This window comes from Acinonyx jubatus, chromosome X, assembly GCF_027475565.1.
Source record: "Acinonyx jubatus isolate Ajub_Pintada_27869175 chromosome X, VMU_Ajub_asm_v1.0, whole genome shotgun sequence".
NCBI classification, from domain to species: Eukaryota; Metazoa; Chordata; class Mammalia; order Carnivora; family Felidae; genus Acinonyx; species Acinonyx jubatus.
Window position 1 is genome coordinate 14,445,824 of NC_069389.1, and position 20,319 is coordinate 14,466,142.

The following is a 20,319-nucleotide window of genomic DNA, read 5'->3' on the forward strand; positions in this document are numbered from 1 at the left end:
GGAGCAGAACCAAGAACATGGAAGGAAACAAACCCAAACTGATAGTAATTCATTTATTCATTTAAGAAATAGGTGTTATATACTAGGTACCAGAAATTTAGGATTCGCTGGTGAACAAAAAATATCAAAGATCCCTACTCTGGTGGAACTTACCTTCTAGTGGTTGTGGTAGTAGTGATCAGGGTGCAGGTGAGGGAAAAAGAGAGAAGAAACCAACAAGAAATTTTAAATGAGGGAATCAAACAAACCCAATTAATGTGTAAATTATAGGGTATGTTGAAAGTTGGTAAGTCCAAAGAAAAACGGGTGCCTGGATGGCTCAGTCAGTTAAAAGCCCAACTCTTGGTGTTGGCTTAGGTCATGATCTCATGGTTCATGAGTTCAAGCCCCACACTGGGCTCCATGTGGATGGTGCGGAGCCTGCTTGGGATTCTCTCTCCCTCTCTCTCTGCCCCTCCCCTGCTCTCTCTCTCAAAATAAATAAACTTAAAAAAAAACGAAAAGGACTAGCACCAGACAACATAGAAAAATTTAAAAACCTCCAAGTTTTATTGCAGACACAAGAACATGAAAGTCATATAGCTTGGGGTCATTTATGATATCCAATCCAGAAACCAATATTTAAAAAAATTTTTTTAACGTTTATTTATTTTTGAGACAGAGAGAGACAGAGCATGAACAGGGGAGGGTCAGAGAGAGGGAGACACAGAATCTGAAACAGGCTCCAGGCTCTGAGCTGTCAGCACAGAGCCTGACGTGGGGCTCGAACTCACGGACCGCGAGATCATGACCCGAGCCGAAGTCAGCCGCTTAACTGACTGAGCCACCCAGGCACCCCCAGAAACCAATATTTAAAAAAGCATACTTTAGTTACCAAAATTTAAAGCATGCAAATGCTAACAGGATTCTTAGAAAGCCTAAGTGCAATGTTAAAAGCAACAGCTTTTCTTTCAATTTGGTTTTTATCACAGTAAATAAATAGCACCATCATCAACCCAGTTGCTCAAGCCAGAAGCCTGGAAAAAGCCCTAGACCAGGGGTTATCAGTCCAACTGAACTTCAAAATCACTTGGGACCCCACAGCCAGGATTTTGATTTAATTTGTCTGGGGTGGGGCCCAGGCATTAGCACATATTAATTCCCCAGGTGATCCTAATGTGCATCCAAGGCTGAGAACCACCAGGCCAGATGCATAATATTCCCCTTAACACTCACATTCAAAGACTACACCCTGCCAATTCTATCACCTAGATCTCTAGAATCCCATAACAACATGAAAAGTTAGCCCTCAATTGTTCAGTGTATGCCAGGCATGCTTCTAAATGTTTTAATTCTCACAACCCTATAAAGTCAATGCAATATTATTCCCATTTAATAGATGATGAAATTGATGCATGATTGCCTAAGAATACACCATAAATATGAGAGCAGGAGCTGGATCTTAAACATAGGCAGACAACTCCTTGGAACATCCTACCACATCATCTGCCTGGACAACTCCAACTGATCTACTTCAAAGCCCAGCTCTTCTGGTCTCCTTAAGGCTTCCCTGGCCAACTCCTGCCCACTCCTAGGCCCCCTCAAAGAAGATGCTCTTGCCTTCAACTGCTAAACTACCCTTGAAACGTGTTCACTCCTCTGAGACCAAGGGATTCTCAAAAGCAGATACATCTTATTCATATTGCTATTTCCAGCAGAGTACTCAACAAGATTTTAAAAAAATGAATTAACCAAGTAATCACCTGAAGAACAGTAAACAAGCTTTCAAGTAATTCAAGTAATTCTTCAACCAAGATATAATTTAAACACATATCTGGTAGGTTGATTTCTTTTTTAAATGCCCCCTTTAAACCCATCTCATCGTCCTGTGTTTTTCCAGTGATATCCTTTATACCTCTGAAGTCTTGTAAGTTCCTTAATTATTAGCCTTCAAAGTCCTTTTAATTACATAATCTTAACTTGATTCTTAAAAACCACCCTAAAGTCAGCAGGGCAAAAGTTAGCTTGGTCAAAGATCAAAGGTATTTGATAAATAAGTTGCTGGTAAATAAGAAGCAAAGTTACATACTGCCACTTCATGAAGGGGCTAAAGGTCAGCTAACTGTTATTACATATGGAAGGAAAAGAGGGAGGTGGATTTAACAAAGGATAACTTTGGCAGTTTATAAATTTGTCGTACATATTCACAGAATGGAGAAAACATTGAAAGCACACAGAAGTTTCTTAGGCCCTTATACTGTCAAATAACCAAATAACAATAAGACTTTCTTTAGCAAAGCAAACTAAGTTCAAATGACAATATACATTTTCTGCTACAAAACAGAAGACAGGAATGAGCAGAGAAACAGAATTTTAAGATTCAAATGTATAATTTAAAAAGATATCCCAAATGTGACAGTATGTCATCAATGCCACTATGAACTGACAAGTAACAAAAACCAGACAATTGATAATGGACAAAATGCAATTTATTCTCCGAAGATTTGTACACTGTTTATTAATTCTTCTAAATTTCACGAATATTCTATCAAAGTTACTTACATATGTATAGCCATACAAATAAACAGAGCTCTGGAAGAAAACAAGTATTTATTTTCTTTTTTTTTTTTTCAACGTTTTTATTTATTTTTGAGACAGAGAGAGACAGAGCATGAACGGGGAGGGGCAGAGAGAGAGGGAGACACAGAATCGGAAGCAGGCTCCAGGCTCTGAGCCATCAGCCCAGAGCCCGACGCGGGGCTCGAACTCACGGACCGCGAGATCGTGACCTGGCTGAAGTCGGACGCTTAACCGACTGCGCCACCCAGGCGCCCCATAAATATTTATTTTCTTAAAAAATCAAAGGGACTACTCTTTTTCATAAATAAATGAGAGGGTTTTATCTCAAAACAAGCTACCTCCAGATTTAGATAACTGGCAAAATAGTACCCTCTGCTGTCCACAAAAGGTAATAATATAAAGTTGCTTTATGTTTATATGTTTTAATTTTTTTTTAACTTTATGTATTTTGGGGTGGGGGCAGACAGAAAGAGAAGGAGAAAGAGAATCCCAAGCAGGCTCTGAACTGTCAGCATGAGCCTAATGCAGGGCTCAAATTCACAAATTGTGAGATGACATGAGCCAAAATCAAGAATCAGAAGCTTGACTGAGCTACCCAGGTGCCCCTTAAATGTTTTTAAAGAATATGGTTTGTCATCATCAGTTCTTGAATGACTTCCTAAACACAAAGATATAATTTGTAGGGGGACCTGGCTGGCTTGGTTGGTACAACATGTAACTCTTAATCTCAGGGTTGTGAGTTCAAGACCCACCTTGGGCATAGAGCTTATTAAAAAAAAAAAAAAGATATAATTTACGAAAGCAATAGCTAAAATAAACAAGGACCCATTCTTTTTTACTGTGAGAAAAAAAAAATGATTCTTTCCTAGAAGGTGACTAGTAAAGAATACTCTTTTCATCTCTCTCCTATCTCTCCTTGCCTATCTACCTACAATACACTTCTCCTTAAAGGCTATTTCTTTTCATATCCCACAGACTCTAAGGCCTCCCTTTTCCTTAGCATGTACAACTATCAAACATAATATATACTTTATTTTGTATGGTTTATTATCCATCTCCCCAGCTAGAAGGCAAGCCCCATAAGGACAGTTTTTTTACTGTCTTATTTATAGCTGTATTCCCAGAGCCTACCTCTGACCACAAACTCCTATCCTTAACTTCTACTTCCTTACTTTTAATCAACTACTTCTTTGACCTCATCAAAAATTCTAGTCCTTTAAACTTCATTTATTGATTCACAAATATTTACTAAGTGCCTACTGAATGTCAGACACTAATGAAGGCTCCAGATATACATTAAGTGGCAAAATAGACAAAAATCCCATCCTTGTGGTGCTCACCTGCTAGTAAAGAGAAAGACGAGAAACAACAATACAAGCAAAATATACTCTATGTTAGAAATGTTAAGTGCAGGGTGCCTGGGTGGCTCAGTCAGTTAAGCATCTGACTCTTGGTTTCAGCTCAGGTCATGATCTCCTGGTTTCATGAGTTCAAGCCCCAAGTGCCGAGTGGTGTGAGCACAGAGCCTGCTTGGAATTCTCTCTCTCCCTTTCTCTCTGCCCCTCCTCCACTTGCGCTGTCTCTGTCTCTCTCTCTCTCTCTCTCTCAAAATAAATAAATAAATAATTTTTTAAAAAAAGAAATGATAAGTGCTATTCAATAAAAGGAAGTATATAGCAGAGTGAGATCCAGAGAAAAATGTAAGGGAGGGTTTTGTGCAAAACTTTAAATAGGGTAATCAAAACAAACCTCAAATGGAAGGGGACAAGTGAGCAGAACCCTAAAGGTGATTATTAACCACAGTTACCTACAGGAAGAGTACTCCAGACAAAGAACAGCCAGGGCCAAGGCCCTAAAGCAGGAGAGTCCATAAGAAATCCATAAGATTTCGCTCATGTGGAATTTAAGAAACAAAACAAACGAACAAAGAAAAAAAAAGAAAAAAAAACAGACTCTTAAACAGAGAACTGGTAGTTGCCAGAGGGGAGATGGGTGGGGAGAGGGGTTAAACAGATAAAGGGGATTAAGAATACATTTATTTGGGGGCACCTGGGTGGCTCAGTTGATTAAGCATCTGACTCTGGATTTCAGCTCAGGTCATGATCTCACTGTGAGCTCAAGCCCTGCATTTGGCTCTGTGCTGACAGTGAGAAGTCTGCTTGGAATTCTCTTTCTCTCTTCCTCCCTCCCTCCCTCCTTCTCTGCCCTTCCCCTACTTGTGCCTATTCTCTCCCTCTCTTTCAAAAAAATAAACTTTTTATTTACTTACTTTTGAGAGACAGTGGGAGTGAGCGAGGGGTAGAGAGGGAGAGAGAAAGAGTCCCACGAGGTGCAAAGAGAGAGGGAGAGTGCAGAGCCTGGAACAGGGTTTGAGCTCACCCAGAGTGGGGTTTAAACTCACAAACTGTGAGACCATGACCTGAGCCAAAGTCAGATACTTAACCCTTAAGTATACTTAAGGCCACTCAGGGGCCCCATAAATAAACCTAAAAAAGAGTACACTTATCTTTAAACTTTCTTTTTTAGAGTTTATTTATTTTTGAGAGACAGAGAGGGCATGCACACTCAAGAGGGCATGTGAGTGGGGGAGGGGCAGAGAGAAGGAGGGCAGAGGATCCAAAGCCCACTCCGTGCTGACAGCAGAGAGCCCCATGTGGGGTTGGAACTCACAAACCATGAGATCATGACCTGAGCTGAAGTCAGACGCTTAACCCACTGAGCCACCCAGGCGCTCCAAACTATCTTTTTTTTAAGTTTATTTATTTATTTTTGAAAGACACAGAGAGAGAGCACATGTGCATTAGAATGGGGGAGGGGCACAGAGAGAGGGAGAAAGAGAATCCCATGCAGGCTCTGCGCTATCAGCGCAGAGCCAGACAAGGGCCTCAAAGTCACAAACTGTGAGACTGTGACCTGAACCAAAATCAAGAGTTGGACATTTAAAGGACTGAGACACCCAGGCACCACAAGAGTACACTTACCTTGATAATCAGCACTGAGAAATGTATAGAACTATTGAATAGTTAAAAAAAAAAAACTACAATATTTACCATTCTTGATATGAATAATTGTTTACCTTGTTTTATTTTTCTTAAGTAGGCTCCATTTCCAGCAGGGGGCCCAAAGTGGGGCTTGAAGTCATGACCCTGAGATCAAGACTTCAGCTGAAATCAAGAATTGGGTGCTCAACCGACTGAACCACCCAGGCATCCCCTGATATGAATAATTGCAATAAAATTTGACTGAGAAAACAATCAGGACACAGGGTGAGAAAGAAATATTTTGACCCATAATTTAACTAAAAGTTGGCTTTTATTCACTGTTTCTTAACATAGTGTACTTTTTCAACATTTTCTCAAGAGCATAAACTATTTTTGGAATTTTCCCTCTTTTGTTATATAACAAATATTTCCTTATAACAAATTCTTTCTGATGACTGTTTTTAACATTCTTTTACTTCTGAAACAAAATCTCTCTTTCAAGTGGTTTTTTGGCCTATCATCATTTTCTCCAATGTCAAAGGATGACTAATACAGCAAAGTGAGGGGAAGCTCCACTTCTGAAGGCAAATAAAAAATAGCGATGAATATTTGCTTCTAGTAGAGCACTCGTTTCATATCTAAAGTCTTGAAAGAGAGTACAAATTCATTTTGACTAGTGAGTGATTATAATTAAGACTTTTTTATGACTTGCTGTTATGGATTGAATTGTGTCCCCCACCCCAGCCAAACTCATGTTTTAAATCCTAACCCCCAGTACCTCAGAATGTGATTTCATTTCGAGACAGGGTCTTTAAAGAGGTAATTAAGTTAAAACGAGGTTATTAGGGTGGGACCTAATCCAAGAGGAGGAAAGTAGGACACAGACACACAGATTGTTAAAAGTCAAGGAGAGAGGCCTCAAAAGAAACCAAGTCTGCTGACATCTTGATCTCAGACTATGAACCTCCAGAGCTGTAAGAAAATAAATTTCTGTTGTTTAAGCCACTGGAATGAACTGAATGGTATCCTCCCAAATTCACAAATTTGCCCTAATACCCAAAGTCACTTTATTTAAAGACAGGGCCTTTAAGGAGGTAACAAAGGTTAACTGAGGTCCTAAGGGTGGGGCCTTAATCCAATAGGACTGGTGTCCGTAAGAGAAACCAGAGATACCTCCCCTTCCCCACATGCACAGAGGAGAGGCCACGTGAGGACACAGCAAAAAGGTAGCCATCTATAAGCTGAGGAAAGAGGCCTCACCAAAAACCAACCCTGATGGCCCTTTGATTTTGGACTTCTAGCTCCCAGAATTGCGAAAAATTAAATTTCTATTGTTTAAGCTACCCAGTCTGTGGGCATTTAAGTGCTCCTATCAAAACAATAAAACCACAGAGACCGAGAGAGAGAGAGAGAGAGAGAGAGAGAGAGAGAGACAGACAGACAGCACATGAGCGAGCATGCGGGCATGAGCAGGGGAAAGAGGTAGAGAGGAGAATGGAAGGATGGGAGATGGGGTGAGGGTGAGAGAGAGAAAGAGAGAGAGAGAGAGAGAGAGGGGGAATCTTAACCAGGCTTCATGTTCAGCACAGAGCCCGACATGGGGCTCGATCCCACAACCCTGGGATCATGACCTGAGCCAAAATCAAGAGTCAAATGCTCAACTGACTGAGCCACCCAGGCACCCCGATGGAAGCTTTTTATAACATCTTTCTTACCTTCTTAAACAATGTTGCAGGTGCCATTTCAGATCCATTCAGGGTTCTTAACAGGAACATTGGCCAAGATGACGCATTCATCTGGTATCCTATTTTATAAAATAAATCAGCATGAAAAAGCCTTCCTGTGATATTATAGCAAGATGGTATAAAAAATAGGTTTTGTTTAACATTCTTCTCCAGAGAATTATTTGCTTACCAAGAAACCCAGGAAATGGGCAAGAGGAGCAGATGCACCCTCCAATAAGTTCTACTGTACCCCTGTACTATCTGGCAACAATGCTACAGTAGGGGTAGAAACTCTCATTTTAGAAAAGCCACTAGCTTGAGTTCACCAACATACACATAAGTACTTTAGGAATGGGCCATAATACTATGGGTGACCCAAGGCAAAACCCAGAAGAGCTTCCAGTCCCCACTAATAGCCACAAAAGCACGGCAAAGGCTGCAAAAGACTTCCAGCCTCTTTTTCCTCAGAGTCCCTGCCTCATTTTCCTTTCAAAAAAACACAGTTTTCTGTGAAACTCAGCAAACGTACACTTAGGATGGTGCATTTCACTGTATATAAATTTCACCTCAAAAATCTTAAAAAAACTGCCAATAAACACTGAACTCCAGTTACTGATATGTATGCTGAAGTATTTAGGGGAAATGTACTGACATCAATAAATGCATTTAAAAATAAGATGGATTGATGAATCGATAGAAGGACAGATTCACAAGTAAGTGATAAAGCCAGTATGGACAATGACAATGGTAGAATCTAGGTAATGGGTATGTGGGTGTTCACTGTAAAATTCTTTCACCTTTCCTATATTTGAAATTTTTTATACAGTATGTTGGTAAAAAAGATAGCTCTCACTTTAGCAATCTTGATACACATTAAACATGATCTTCTCTTAGGATTTGTATCAGATGCAATCAAAAGAGACTCAACAGGTGTCTTTTTTGGAGATCTCATCAATTAATGGTGGATATCACAGCATCTGCCATGTGCAACAGGGAGTAGAGAGGTCTGCTAGTTTTATTGCTTTCTGGGGGCAATCTGTTTCATGCAACACTTGCCTGCCCTGATGCCAGAATTAAAGAGAACTTGGCATGCATTCCTGATGAATACGTGTATTAAGATAGGGAGGATATGAATCACTGGCAATCACTGGCACTGGGTCCATCAATAGGATAAAACATGCAAAAAAGTTCAGACAGAAAGTTACTCTATAATAATCCTGCACCAAAATCTCCTTAATTGACCAGGGAAAATAATTGTTGTTGAGAAAATAATTGTTGTTAGGAAAAAAAATGGGGAAAGGGGAGATTTATTATATACTCCTTTATAATAAATCAGTATTATTAGTGATAACTAATAAATAATCATCCACAACATGGATTTGCCACATTATGGTTAGAATATTGCATAACAGTTGTTCTCTGGTCCTTATGCCTTTTTCTTAACCCCCATCTTATCCTCTTCTATCATGCAATCATTATCATCACCATCACCTTAACTTGACATTTTTCTTAATTCTTCAATTGCCTAAAGTCAAACATAGATTAAAAGGACAAAAATAGATGAAAGTGCATATAAAAATTCAAACACAGGGGCTCCTGAGTTGCTCAGTCAGTTAAACATCCAACTCTTAGTTTTGGCTCAGGTCATGATTTCATGGTTCTTGAGTTAGAGGCCCTCATCAGGGTCTGAGCTAGCCGTGCGGAACCTGCTTGGGATTCTCTCTCTCTCCCTTTCTCTCTGTCACTACACTGCTTGTGTGTGCTCTCTCTCTCTCAAAATAAACCTAAAAATAAATACATACATACATAAAATAAAAATTCAAACACAGATAAAACTAATCTATAATGTTAGGAAGTCTAGGCAGGGGTACCTTTGGGAATGGGAGGTTTATAACTGGAGATCAGGAGGAGTGGGGTTTCTGGGGTGCTGATAATGTTCTGTTTCTTGATTTGAGTGATGGTTATACATAGATGTGTTCATTTATAAGCTGTACGCTTATGATGTGTATACTCTTCTGTTTGTATGCTAAAACTTTAAAAATTCTTTTAAATAATAACCTTTAAGGTTTAAATAATCTTTAAAAGAAGAAAACCAAGTAAATTGCATTATATTAAAATGGAAACTAAACTATTCAAAAACACCTAATGAGCAGACTGGCAAAACTTGTGTGTTTTTAACATGTACTACCAAAATATCTATTTATCAGCATGTACTACTATGTACTTGATATTTTTAATTAATAAAAATAAACTCTAAAAGTAATTTGAAAAAGGAATGATCATAAATCTGGCTATGTGTTTGAAATGCTGACAATCACAATAGCTGTGCTTCCTTTAAATACAAAAACCTATTACCATTTGTAAACAGAAATCAAATCCCAGCAGGGAAGCACTAAGCCTCAGATTTACACTTCTATCTCTTATAGAATTCTGTATGATTTAAGAGAGAAGAGTAAACAAAAAACATAAGTGATATGAAGAAAGAAGGCAAAAAGCAGAAAACACACACACACCCTAAACCACCCTCTTGGAAGAACACATCTCTAATTAGTTTTTTTTAAACATTTTAAACCAAATTAGGAATGATTAACAACTAGAGCAAGGAAAGTATAAAAATATATTGCTAAAAAAGTGGTTATTTTTTTTCTAAAGATTTTAAATCATCTCTATACCTAACATGGGGCTCAAACTCACAAACCCCAGGTCAAGAGTCTCATGCTCTTCCGACTGAGCTAGCCAGGCACCCCAAGAGTGGTTATTATTAATATCTTAAATTTTGGGTTCTCAGGGAATTTTTAACTAGTAGGAGACCAAAAAAAAATCCATCTCCTCATTTTCCTTTACAACAGAGAATTTTCATTTTCAGCATTGTAAAGAAGAAACAAAAACCAATATCCACCATTCACTCACAGATAGCAGAATAAAGGAAATCATTTATTTTCTACAGAATATCAGAGTACATCTAAATATTAAGAGTGAACTATTTTGCCCCAAATTGGAGTCACCTACTTTTTACCTTTTAAAAACTCAAACTTGACAGCTTTTTAAAACCTTTGCTTCTGAAGTTCCAACAATCTCCTCCTTTTCAAAGTCCTAAAGACCCTTACTCCTCTCACTATGATTTCCTCCCATTGTAGATATAATGAAATTTTCAAAGTTGAAACTGGAGTCTGGATGTGGAATCATACTCTTCCCCTGTGCTCATCCCCATGGTGAAAATACTAAATGGCTCAGTGGACAATAATAAGGAAAGAATAACTTGTAACAAATGCTACAAACTTCTCCCCCAGAAGGGTTTCTGAATCTGCATGTGTAACCTAGTAGTGCTGTTTCTCACATTTCAAGTTTGAAGACAGCATATGTATTGCCCTGGAGTGGGGAACCTTCAGCATACATATATATGCCACATGTGTATTTAAGTGAAACTCTGTAACATAGGCTACAGAGTTCCTCTCTCATACATTCTCCACAGGAACCACCTGACAATCTATTTGCAAAAATCCCTAGAAGAGATTTCTAAAAGGCCACTTCAGGGGCACCTGGCTGACTCAGTCAGTAGAGCAGGGAACACTTGATCCTGGGGTTATGAGTTCGAGCCCCATGATCAATGTAGAGATTTCTTAAAAATAAAATCTTGGGGCTCTTGAGTGGCTCAGTCAGTTGACGATCCTACTCTTGGTTTTGGCTCAGGTCATTGTCTCATGGTTCCTGGGCTTGAGCCCCACACTGGGGTCCACACTGATAGTGTAGGGCCTGCTTGGCGTTCTCACTCTCCCTCTCTCTGTCCTCCCCTGCTCGTGTCCACACACTCTCTCTCAAAATAAATAAATAAACTTTAAAAAATAAAATAAAATCTTTAAAAAATAAGGCCACTTAAAACTATTTCTACTGAATGTTACATTAGTAAGAATATGCTATTTTAAAAACTGTTTATTCTTACCCAGTGGAGGCTGAAGTAAGTCCCCTTCCTTTTCACATGTCCCAATAGGCTGTATGTCTGGAGAATCAACAAGCCTCCAAAAATCATTTCTGTTGTCACTACCATCCAGTCTTAAACGTAGCCTGGCACCAGTAATTCCGACGACCGTGGCTACACATATTGAAGTCATATTGCGAGGGTCATGGGCTTCCAATTTCATGCCAACTTTGAATTCATTAGCTGGTGGAACCTTAGACTGCATACATATATATGATATATTACATCCGTGCATATGCACACGTGCACGCACGCACAAGCGCACACACACACACACACACACACACAGTTTTGTTAAAATGTATCAACTGTAAGAAAAACAAATGGTCAGTTATGTTACCACAATACTCAATAAATGTTTTAAGTACCAGTCATAGCAGATGGTAAGCAAAAGAACTATAAGGGTCAAGGAAAAGATCTCCAAATCCTCTCCTTGGCTTGACATGAAGCATAAAAACCCTGCTCATTGCTGGTCTTACTCCTCTGCCCACTTCCAGGCAATTCAAATACACCCTCTAAAAGGCACCCTGAGAGGCTTTCTAAAATAAGAATCTGATTAGGCCATTCCCCTTGAAATAAACCAACTGGCAGCTCACCCCTGCTTAAGTGCAAGTCCTCAGTACAGTTTAAAAGCCCCCACACCTTTAATCTTATTTCTACACTATCACCTCTACCCACTTTGTGCTCCAGCCACCCATGCCATCCCTCAACACTCAGGTTCTTTTACACCCATGTGCCTTTGCTTTGGATGTTCTCTCTACCTGGAATATCTCTGCCCTCATTCCAACCATCTCAGATACCATCTCTTCTGTGAGCACTCGCAGTACAGTTATCATATTTTCATAATTAACTTTTTACATGTCTGTCTCCCCCTCCGGATGGACAGTCATAAGGGCTTAGTATACCTGACGTAGAGTAACTTCTTAATGAACAAATGCAAAGATACCATCTGCCCCTTAAGTGGCACTACCACAATCCCCGTTAACCTCTTCGCACTACTAGAATCTAACAATCGCACAAACATCCTTCAGCAAATTAACAGTTCACGTTAATATATACAACTTCTACAGAATTTGGGCATACCTGTCTGAAGCACTCTGAAGGAGCACCCAAAGATCCAGTCTCTTTCAAGTAATTTTCCCAGTGGAACTCATCTGGGGGGAAAAACACATGAAATAGGTTTCTTAGTATATATAATATGTATACTAACTTTCAGGAGTAAAATGGACTTTAGTTCCATATCTCTTTTATTTTTTTAAGCTTATATATTTGACAAGTATGAGCAAGGTAGGGGCAGAGAGAGAGGGAGAGAGAGAATCCCAACCAGGCTCTGCACTCAGCACAGAGCCTGACACGAGGCTTGATTCCACAAAACACAAGATCGTGACCTGAGCCGAAACCAAGAATCGGTGACTTAACCCACTGAGCCCACCCCTCCATCTCTCTTTTAAAAAAGACTTCCTAGGGCGCCTGGGTGGCTCAGTCGGTTGGGCGTCCAACTTCGGCTCAGGTCATGATCTCGCGGTCCGTGAGTTCGAGCCCCACATCGGGCTCTGTGCTGACAGCTCAGAGCCTAGAGCCTGTTTCAGATTCTGTGTCTCCCTCTCTCTCTGACCTTCCCCCGTTCATGCTCTGTCTCTGTCTCAAAAATGAATACACGTTAAAAAAAAAAAAGACTTCCTATACAAAAATACAGATTCGAAGGGTACATGCACCCCAGCGTTTATAGCAGCATTATTAACATTAACCAAACTAGGGTGAGAGCTCAAATGTCCATCAACTGATGAATGGATCATTAAGATGTGGTATGTATATATATCAAAAAGAATGAAATCTTACCATCTGCAATGATGTGGATGGAACTAAGAGAAATAAGTCAATCAGAGAAAGACATACCATATGATTTCACGCATATGTGGAACGTAAGAAACAAAACAGATGAACATATGGGGGAACAGGAGAGGGAAACAAACCACAAGAGACTTTTTAAACACATTTTTATAACATTTATTGTTGAGAGACAGAGCACAAGCAAAGGAGGGACAGAGAGAGAGGGAGACACAGAATCCAAAGCAGGCTCTAGGCTCTGAGCTGTCAGCACAGAGCCCGACTCAAGGCTCGAACCCACAAACTGTGAGATTATGACCTGAGCCGAAGTCCAGTCGCTTAACCAAATGAGCCACCCAGGTGCCCCAAGAGACTCTTAATGATAGAGAACAAACTATGGGTTTGTGGGTAAGTGGGTAGGAAATGGGTTAGATGGGTACTAAGGAGGGCACTTGTTTGTGACGAGCATGGGTGTTCTATGTAAGTATGTAAGTGATGAATCATTGAATTCTATCCTGAAACCAATATTGCACTGTATGTTAACTAATATTTAAATTTAAAAAAAAAGGTGGGAAAGACTTCCTAGCGGCGCCTGGGTGGCTCCATCGGTTGAGTGTCTGAATCTAGATTTCGGCTGAAGTCATGATCCCAGGGTCATGGGATCAAGCCCTGCATTGGGCTCTACACTGTGCATGGAGCCTGCTTAAGATTCATTCATTCATTCATTCTCTCTCTCCCCACCCCCCCAAAATAAAAAAAAAATTTAAAAGACTTCCTACAGAGCATATTCAAATTTCCTGATCTACATTTAATTACTAGCACAGAAATGAAAGAGACAACTTTCTGATAATACTGGTTCTGATACAAATTACACTCAAGATCTTCTCAATGTCACGAGAAATTAGCACAGTGATTCTAACAATGTGGACTCTAAGAACAAAATGATTTTTTATAGAGTAACAGCAAATTCTTCTCATCTGTCTCTAATATAAATTTACTCAAGACATGTGTTTACTCAAGACCATTTCATCCCATTAATGTGAAGGCACTTTTTTATTTTTTCATGGAGAACTAAAGGTGTTTAGGTATGTGGTCTAACAGAATCTTACCCCTGCAATGCTTTATGGAAAGAGAAAAAATCTGAGAATCAGAGTTGTTTCTCAATTGACTATTAGATCTCCATACAGGATGTTAAGAATATGGTGGCAGAGGGGCACCTGGGTAGCTCAGTCAGTTAAGCTCCAACTTTGGCTCAGGTCAGGTTGTGGGTTCGAGCCCACACTGGGTTCTCTGCTGTCAGCACAGAGCCTGCTTTGGATTCTCTATCCTCCTCTCTCTGCCTCTCCCCCACTCACATTCTCTCTCAAAAATAAATAAACATTAGAAATAAAAGAATACAGTGGCAGAATAAAGCAATAAACCAGTCATCAGTACAGTCACTGATATGAATTATTTTAATGATCTACATTTTCTACAAACCCTTGCTGTCCTTCTCTCATTCAGTCTTCATGATATACTACAATGGTATTGAGGAAAGTCAGAAAGCAATGTACTTTGCCTGACTTGAACACTTCAATTCACTGTTCCAGTTAAGACTACCAAGACACTAAGAAAAAGATTTAACAGCAGTATTAAAGGTACTTTTAATTCATACCAAGTTTAATTCTCATCAACCACCTATACTCTTGTTTAACTTCCTCACTATAAAAATATTGGGTTTGGGGCACCTGGGTGGCACAGTTGGTTAAGCATCTGACTCTTGATTTCAGCTCAGGTCATGACCTCACAATTCGTGAGATCAAGCCCCGAGTTAGGCTCTGTGCTTGGGATTCTTTCTCTCCCACTGTCTCTCTGCCTCTCCACTGTTCTTGCGTGTGCTTCCCCCCCCCCCCTCAAAATAAATAAACAAACATTAAAAAATATATACTGGGTTTGACAGTTTCCCTTCTTGGGGAAATCTGCATGACAAGCCTCTTATATATCCTTTGACCTTTGAAGGGTATAATGTTTACACACACACACACACACACACACACACATACACACACACACACACACAAATGGAATGCTGATAAATCAGCAACCAGCTTTCCAAAATATACAAATAAAAAGCCTAACTGATAATATTTCCAGATTTCTATGGTATAAATACTACTACCATGGCTGATTGCAAGGTGCCAAGGTCAAGTCAACAACTATGAAGTTGGGAAGACATGTGCACAAGTGACCCTCTCCCAACCTGATATGAGCCAGCATCAGCATACCACTGTTATGTGTGTGTATGCATTTATATGCATATGTATACATATTATATATGGCATTAAGCATGTCAGACATAACATTGTACACCCTGCTTTTTTTAACCATAAATTTAAGAGACTGCTCCATTAAAAGAAAAAAATACTGGGATTAACTCCACTTCTAAATGATATGAAGCTAGCACTACCACAGCGCTGAATGGCATGTGGCAAAATGTCAAGAATATGGGCTCAGCAGTCGAACCTGCCTTTTTCTAGTTTGGTTCTGCTTCTTAAAACCTTTGTGACCTGATCAAGTCATTTCACTTTCTCAGCCTCAGTTCCTTATCATCTACCAAATGAGGAAAAGTAATACATATGGTACAAGGTATTTTGAGAATTAAGTGACACAGCATACATGTAAGTCACTCAATAAAAGGTATGATTATTCTAAAACTAAATGTCATAGCTGTGCCAAATTTATTAATACTGGATAGCTTTGTCAAACGTAAAAACTGAGGGGTGCCTGGCTAGCTCAGCCATAGAGTGTGGGACTCTTGATCTCAGGGTCATGAGTTGAAGCCCCATGTTGGATGTGGAGCCTACTTAAAATAAAAAAATCTTTAATATATTAGGGGCACCTGGGAGGCTCAGTCTGTTAAGCATCCAACTTCGGCTCAGGTCATGATCTCGCGGTTCATGAGTTTGAGCCCCGTGTCGGGTTCTGCACTGCCAGTGTGGAGCTTGCTTGGGATTCTCTCTCTCCCTCTCTCTCTGGTCCTGTCCCGCTCATGCTCCCTCTCTCTCTCAAAATAAATAAACTTTAAAATATATATATATTTTATAATTTGTATTTATATTGTATAAATTTATATATATAAAACATATATATACAAAATATATGTGTGTGTATATATATGTATATATATGTGTGTATATATATAGATATAGATATAGATATAGATATAGATATAGATATAGATATAGATATAGATATAGATATATATACATAAAGTGATCCATAGGTCCAAAATAGAACTGACCAGGATATTTCAGTGACCTCCTAACTACTAACCTGACAATAAGGAGACCCAAGGTTCTAAATGAAGTTCTACCACCATATGATCTTAGAGAGCATTTTAAAAAAAGAACAAAACACAACACGAATGGAGAGAAAAATCTGACTATGGATTAAAGAGCCAACATCCCAGAAAGAAAGGAAAGGAGGTTGAAAATAATGACTGGGAAACTAAAATCATTTCACAATTACATCTCAAATAAACCAGCTACACTTGTAAAAATTTTCAATGACAGTGGAAAATATTTAATTTATCTAACACAAGTTTTTATTCTATCACCATTAATGTCTGAATGGGCTATAATTTAAGCTAGCAAATCCTTTATACCAGTACACTGTAATATGATCATTTTCTCTCACTTCTAGCATAGTGCTAGCTAATGACCCTATGTAGTACTTAACCATTGGAGCCTTAACTTTTTTCCTTCATTCATAAGGCAAAATTTTCAGTTCCCAAAACTGTTCAATTTGGCTACCCATGTGCTGAGACCCTACCAATAACACAGGGGGAAACACACACAGACCAACAGGATTTACTTAAATTTAAATTTGACACATCCACAATAATACCACAGCTAGAATTCCTGACCAAGAGCCAAAATAGAAAGTCTTACCCAAACCTGAGGTCCCAGTCGGCCTCTGCATCTTATCCTCATGGACAGACTGGGGCAGGGGGATGTTATTCTCTCTCAGAAAAGAAGCCTGGCAACTGACAGGTTTGTTCGTGAGACAGGTGTATACACATAACCTCATGGTCTGATTGTTATTAACACATGTCCATGGTCCTTGTTTGACTTGTACTCTAATCTAGTCCATACATTAGCCCAAACACCTTTTGGCAAACTGAAAATAATCTATATGAGCCCCCTTGGTCTTCTCCAGAGTAAATCAGAATTCTGATGTCTCTCATCAGTACTAGGCTTGAGTTTAGAGGGTATGTAAATAAAGAAGATGAGAAAAATATCCAGAGCTGGAAGCTTCTTGGCTGAATGATCAGCAGCTACTAATGCATGGCAATTATCACACCTGTAACTGGGCATTTGTTTAATGTCAATCTTGCCCCCTAAGCTCAAAGAAGGCAGGAATCATGTTTGTCTTATTCATCACTGGTTTCTCATACAAAGTTGCCAGTATGTGCAAGGCACTGTTCTAGGTACAGTGGACACAGCAATTAATAAAAAAAAAAAACAAAAGTCCTGGCTCTCTTGGAGTTTACCTTCTAACAATCACAGATTTCTAAGATGAAACGTTAGGGTCAGAGCCCTGAGCAATACCTGCAGATGTCTGTCAGTTTCATTAACTGACATTTCATTAACTGACATTCATTAATCTCATTTTTTTTTCAATCAACAGTTTGAGAATTTTGAAGTTACTACTTTCAATCTTTAAGAATATATTTTTTAAATTTATTTCTATGAAATGTCCAGAATAGCAAATCTATAGAGACAGGAAATACATAAGTGGTTGCCTAGAGATGAGGCAGGGGAGAAGCACTGGGGAAAAATGGGGAGTGACTGCTAACTGGGTATGGGATTTCTATTTAGGATGATGAAAATGTTCTAAAATTGATTGTGGTGATGATTGCACAAGTCTGTGAATATATCAAGAGCTAATGAATTGTATACTTTAAATGGGTGAATTCTATGGTATGTAAATTGTATCTCAATAAAAATGTTATATTAAAAAAATAAAACAGATGGAGAGGAATTTGTAGGGATTAAGGAAGAATATTCTAACCTAATAGCCTCCCTTTCCTTGGAGGGTTTTGGAGGTTGGAGGGAATTGCTGAAAAACAAATGAGGCCAATGGAAAAGGAAGCTAAGGAAGCACTGGGAGCCCAGCTACAGTGAGAAAAAATTATTCCATGGGGATTACCTTTATAGACAATCTTCCTGTAGGAACAGAAAGTCACAGGTGAACTACCCCAAGAGTGGGGCTGGCAGGACAGGACAAAAGAAAAACAAGGGGCAAAATGTTTACCTGGAAATCTCTGATAAACACAGTCAGTTTGTTAGAGTATTTTTTCAATTCAGCCTTTTATGTGCATGTGACTAATTTTTTCATTTTCCTTAATAGCAGGTACAATGGGTCAGATTCTATCTCCTGAGTCTCTAATGCAGTGCTATACACATGCTGTTCACAATAAAGAACTTAAAACATGAATTAATAACTCCAGGTTAATAAATAAACATTTACTGATCATTTTACTGCATGCCTAGGCATTATATTAGGTGCTTTACATTCATTTCCTTTATTTAATTCCAATAGTCCTATGAATTAAGTAGTATTATCCCTGTGCTACAGAGAAGACAAGAGAGACTAATAACATTGAGTAATTTGCCCAAGGTCACAAGGCCAGTAAAGAATGAGGCCAGGATTCTAGAACAGATCTGTCAGACCTCCCAATGCCTAAGCTTTTATCCAATGAACTGTCTTTTGACCATAAAAAACAGGATTTTCATATTGACTCTAATATTAGAAGAATTTTTATTAATAAACAGATTATTTCTAATTGGTAATAAATGGTAATTATTAACTACGCACCATTAATTTGGCAAAATGTGCATTGAAATACATGTTTTTTTTACTTTAATCCCATACCAATATCTCTAAAATAAAACCAAAGTAAAATTTTCAAAATAAATGCTATTGTTTTACTTTTCCCATTGCTTAGGTTTTATATTTACAGGAGTTTACCATACATGTATACTATACCAAAAGCATTAAGAGTTCATATCAACACTGAATGAGGAAGAAAAATACATTGTACTGAAATACTTTAAAACCTACCACTCTGCACAGAAGGTGTGCCTGAGTCAGGCACTTTCTCTTGATTCTCCTTCTTGTCATCCATTGGATCTAAAAAAAGAAAGAAAATAGTGAGCAATATGGAAGGCCATAGGAAAAGTCTGAAAGAGTTCTTAGAAAACCTGTAAATGAGGGGCACCTGGGTGACTCATTCGGTTAAGCATCTGAATTCAGCTCAAGTCATGATCTCAGTTTGTGGGTTCGGGCCCCACATCACACTCTGCGATGGCAGTATGGAGCCTGCTTGGGATTCTCTCTCTCCCTCTCTCTCTGCCCCTCCCCCTGCTCATTCTCTCTCTCTCTCTCTCTCTCTCTCTCTCTCTGATAAATAAACTTTAAAAAAAAAAAGAAAACCTATAAACTGAAACTATTTTCTAATAGGAGCCCATTTAAATTTTTGCATATTTCCTGCATAGGACTTCACTAACATACCATGTATCTTAAAATTTGCTCATTTATTTTATTTGTTATATGTCTCACTCCACTCATGTAAGCTCCAAAAGTGCAGGGATCTATTTATTTTATTTTGTTTCTTTTGTTCACTGCTGTATCCTCAGTGCCTAGATTAGGACCTGGCATGCAGAACATCATTAAGCATTTGTTAGAATTAACATGCCCTAGAAATAAACTGCATGCTTTTGAGAATTTTAAAAACTGATAGGGGCACCTGGGTGGCTCAGTCGGTTGAGCACCCAAATCTTGATTTTGGCCCAGATCATGATCCCAGGGTCTTGGAATCAAGCCCTGCCATCAGGCTCTGTGCTGAGTGTGGAGTCTGCTTAAGATATTTCTCTCTCTCCCCCTCTGCCCCTCTCCCTGCTCACACTCGCTCTCACACTCTCTCAAATTTTTTTTTAACATAAGAGGGAAGCTGGAATACAATGTAATTAGGCAGAGATTTTTCTCTGGGCCAAGTTGAGGAGCTCCAATAGCACTGAACCTTGTGACTTACCAAGACATTATTCTGTCCACATATATTTATCTCTTTTCTAAATTAACCATAATGCTGTTACTATGCTGAAAAGATTAACCAGAATTCCATTATAACACCAAATAAGCAGTCAGTGTTCATATTTCCCCAACTGTCTTATTCTAAGTGTGTCTCTATGAATCAGGACCCAAATAAGGT

General features: G+C 38.9%; 1 protein-coding gene across 7 annotated transcripts in view; it reads right to left on the minus strand.

Annotated features, from left to right (window-relative positions):
* SCML2 (Scm polycomb group protein like 2) overlaps window positions 1-20,319 on the minus strand; it is a 99,339-nt gene that overhangs the window by 56,195 nt on the left and 22,825 nt on the right. For 6 of the 7 annotated variants that reach the window (XM_027054514.2, XM_053202124.1, XM_027054509.2 and 3 more), the window contains 4 exons: window positions 19,173-19,241; window positions 12,324-12,394; window positions 11,205-11,439; window positions 7,256-7,344 (listed from right to left, as the gene is read on the minus strand). In XM_027054514.2, the coding sequence (XP_026910315.1) occupies window positions 7,256-7,344; window positions 11,205-11,439; window positions 12,324-12,394; window positions 19,173-19,241 (464 nt within the window). Of the gene's footprint in view, window positions 1-7,255; window positions 7,345-11,204; window positions 11,440-12,323; window positions 12,395-16,996; window positions 17,092-19,172; window positions 19,242-20,319 lie in introns of those variants that run through there. The other variant, XM_027054508.2, reaches the window with a different exon arrangement.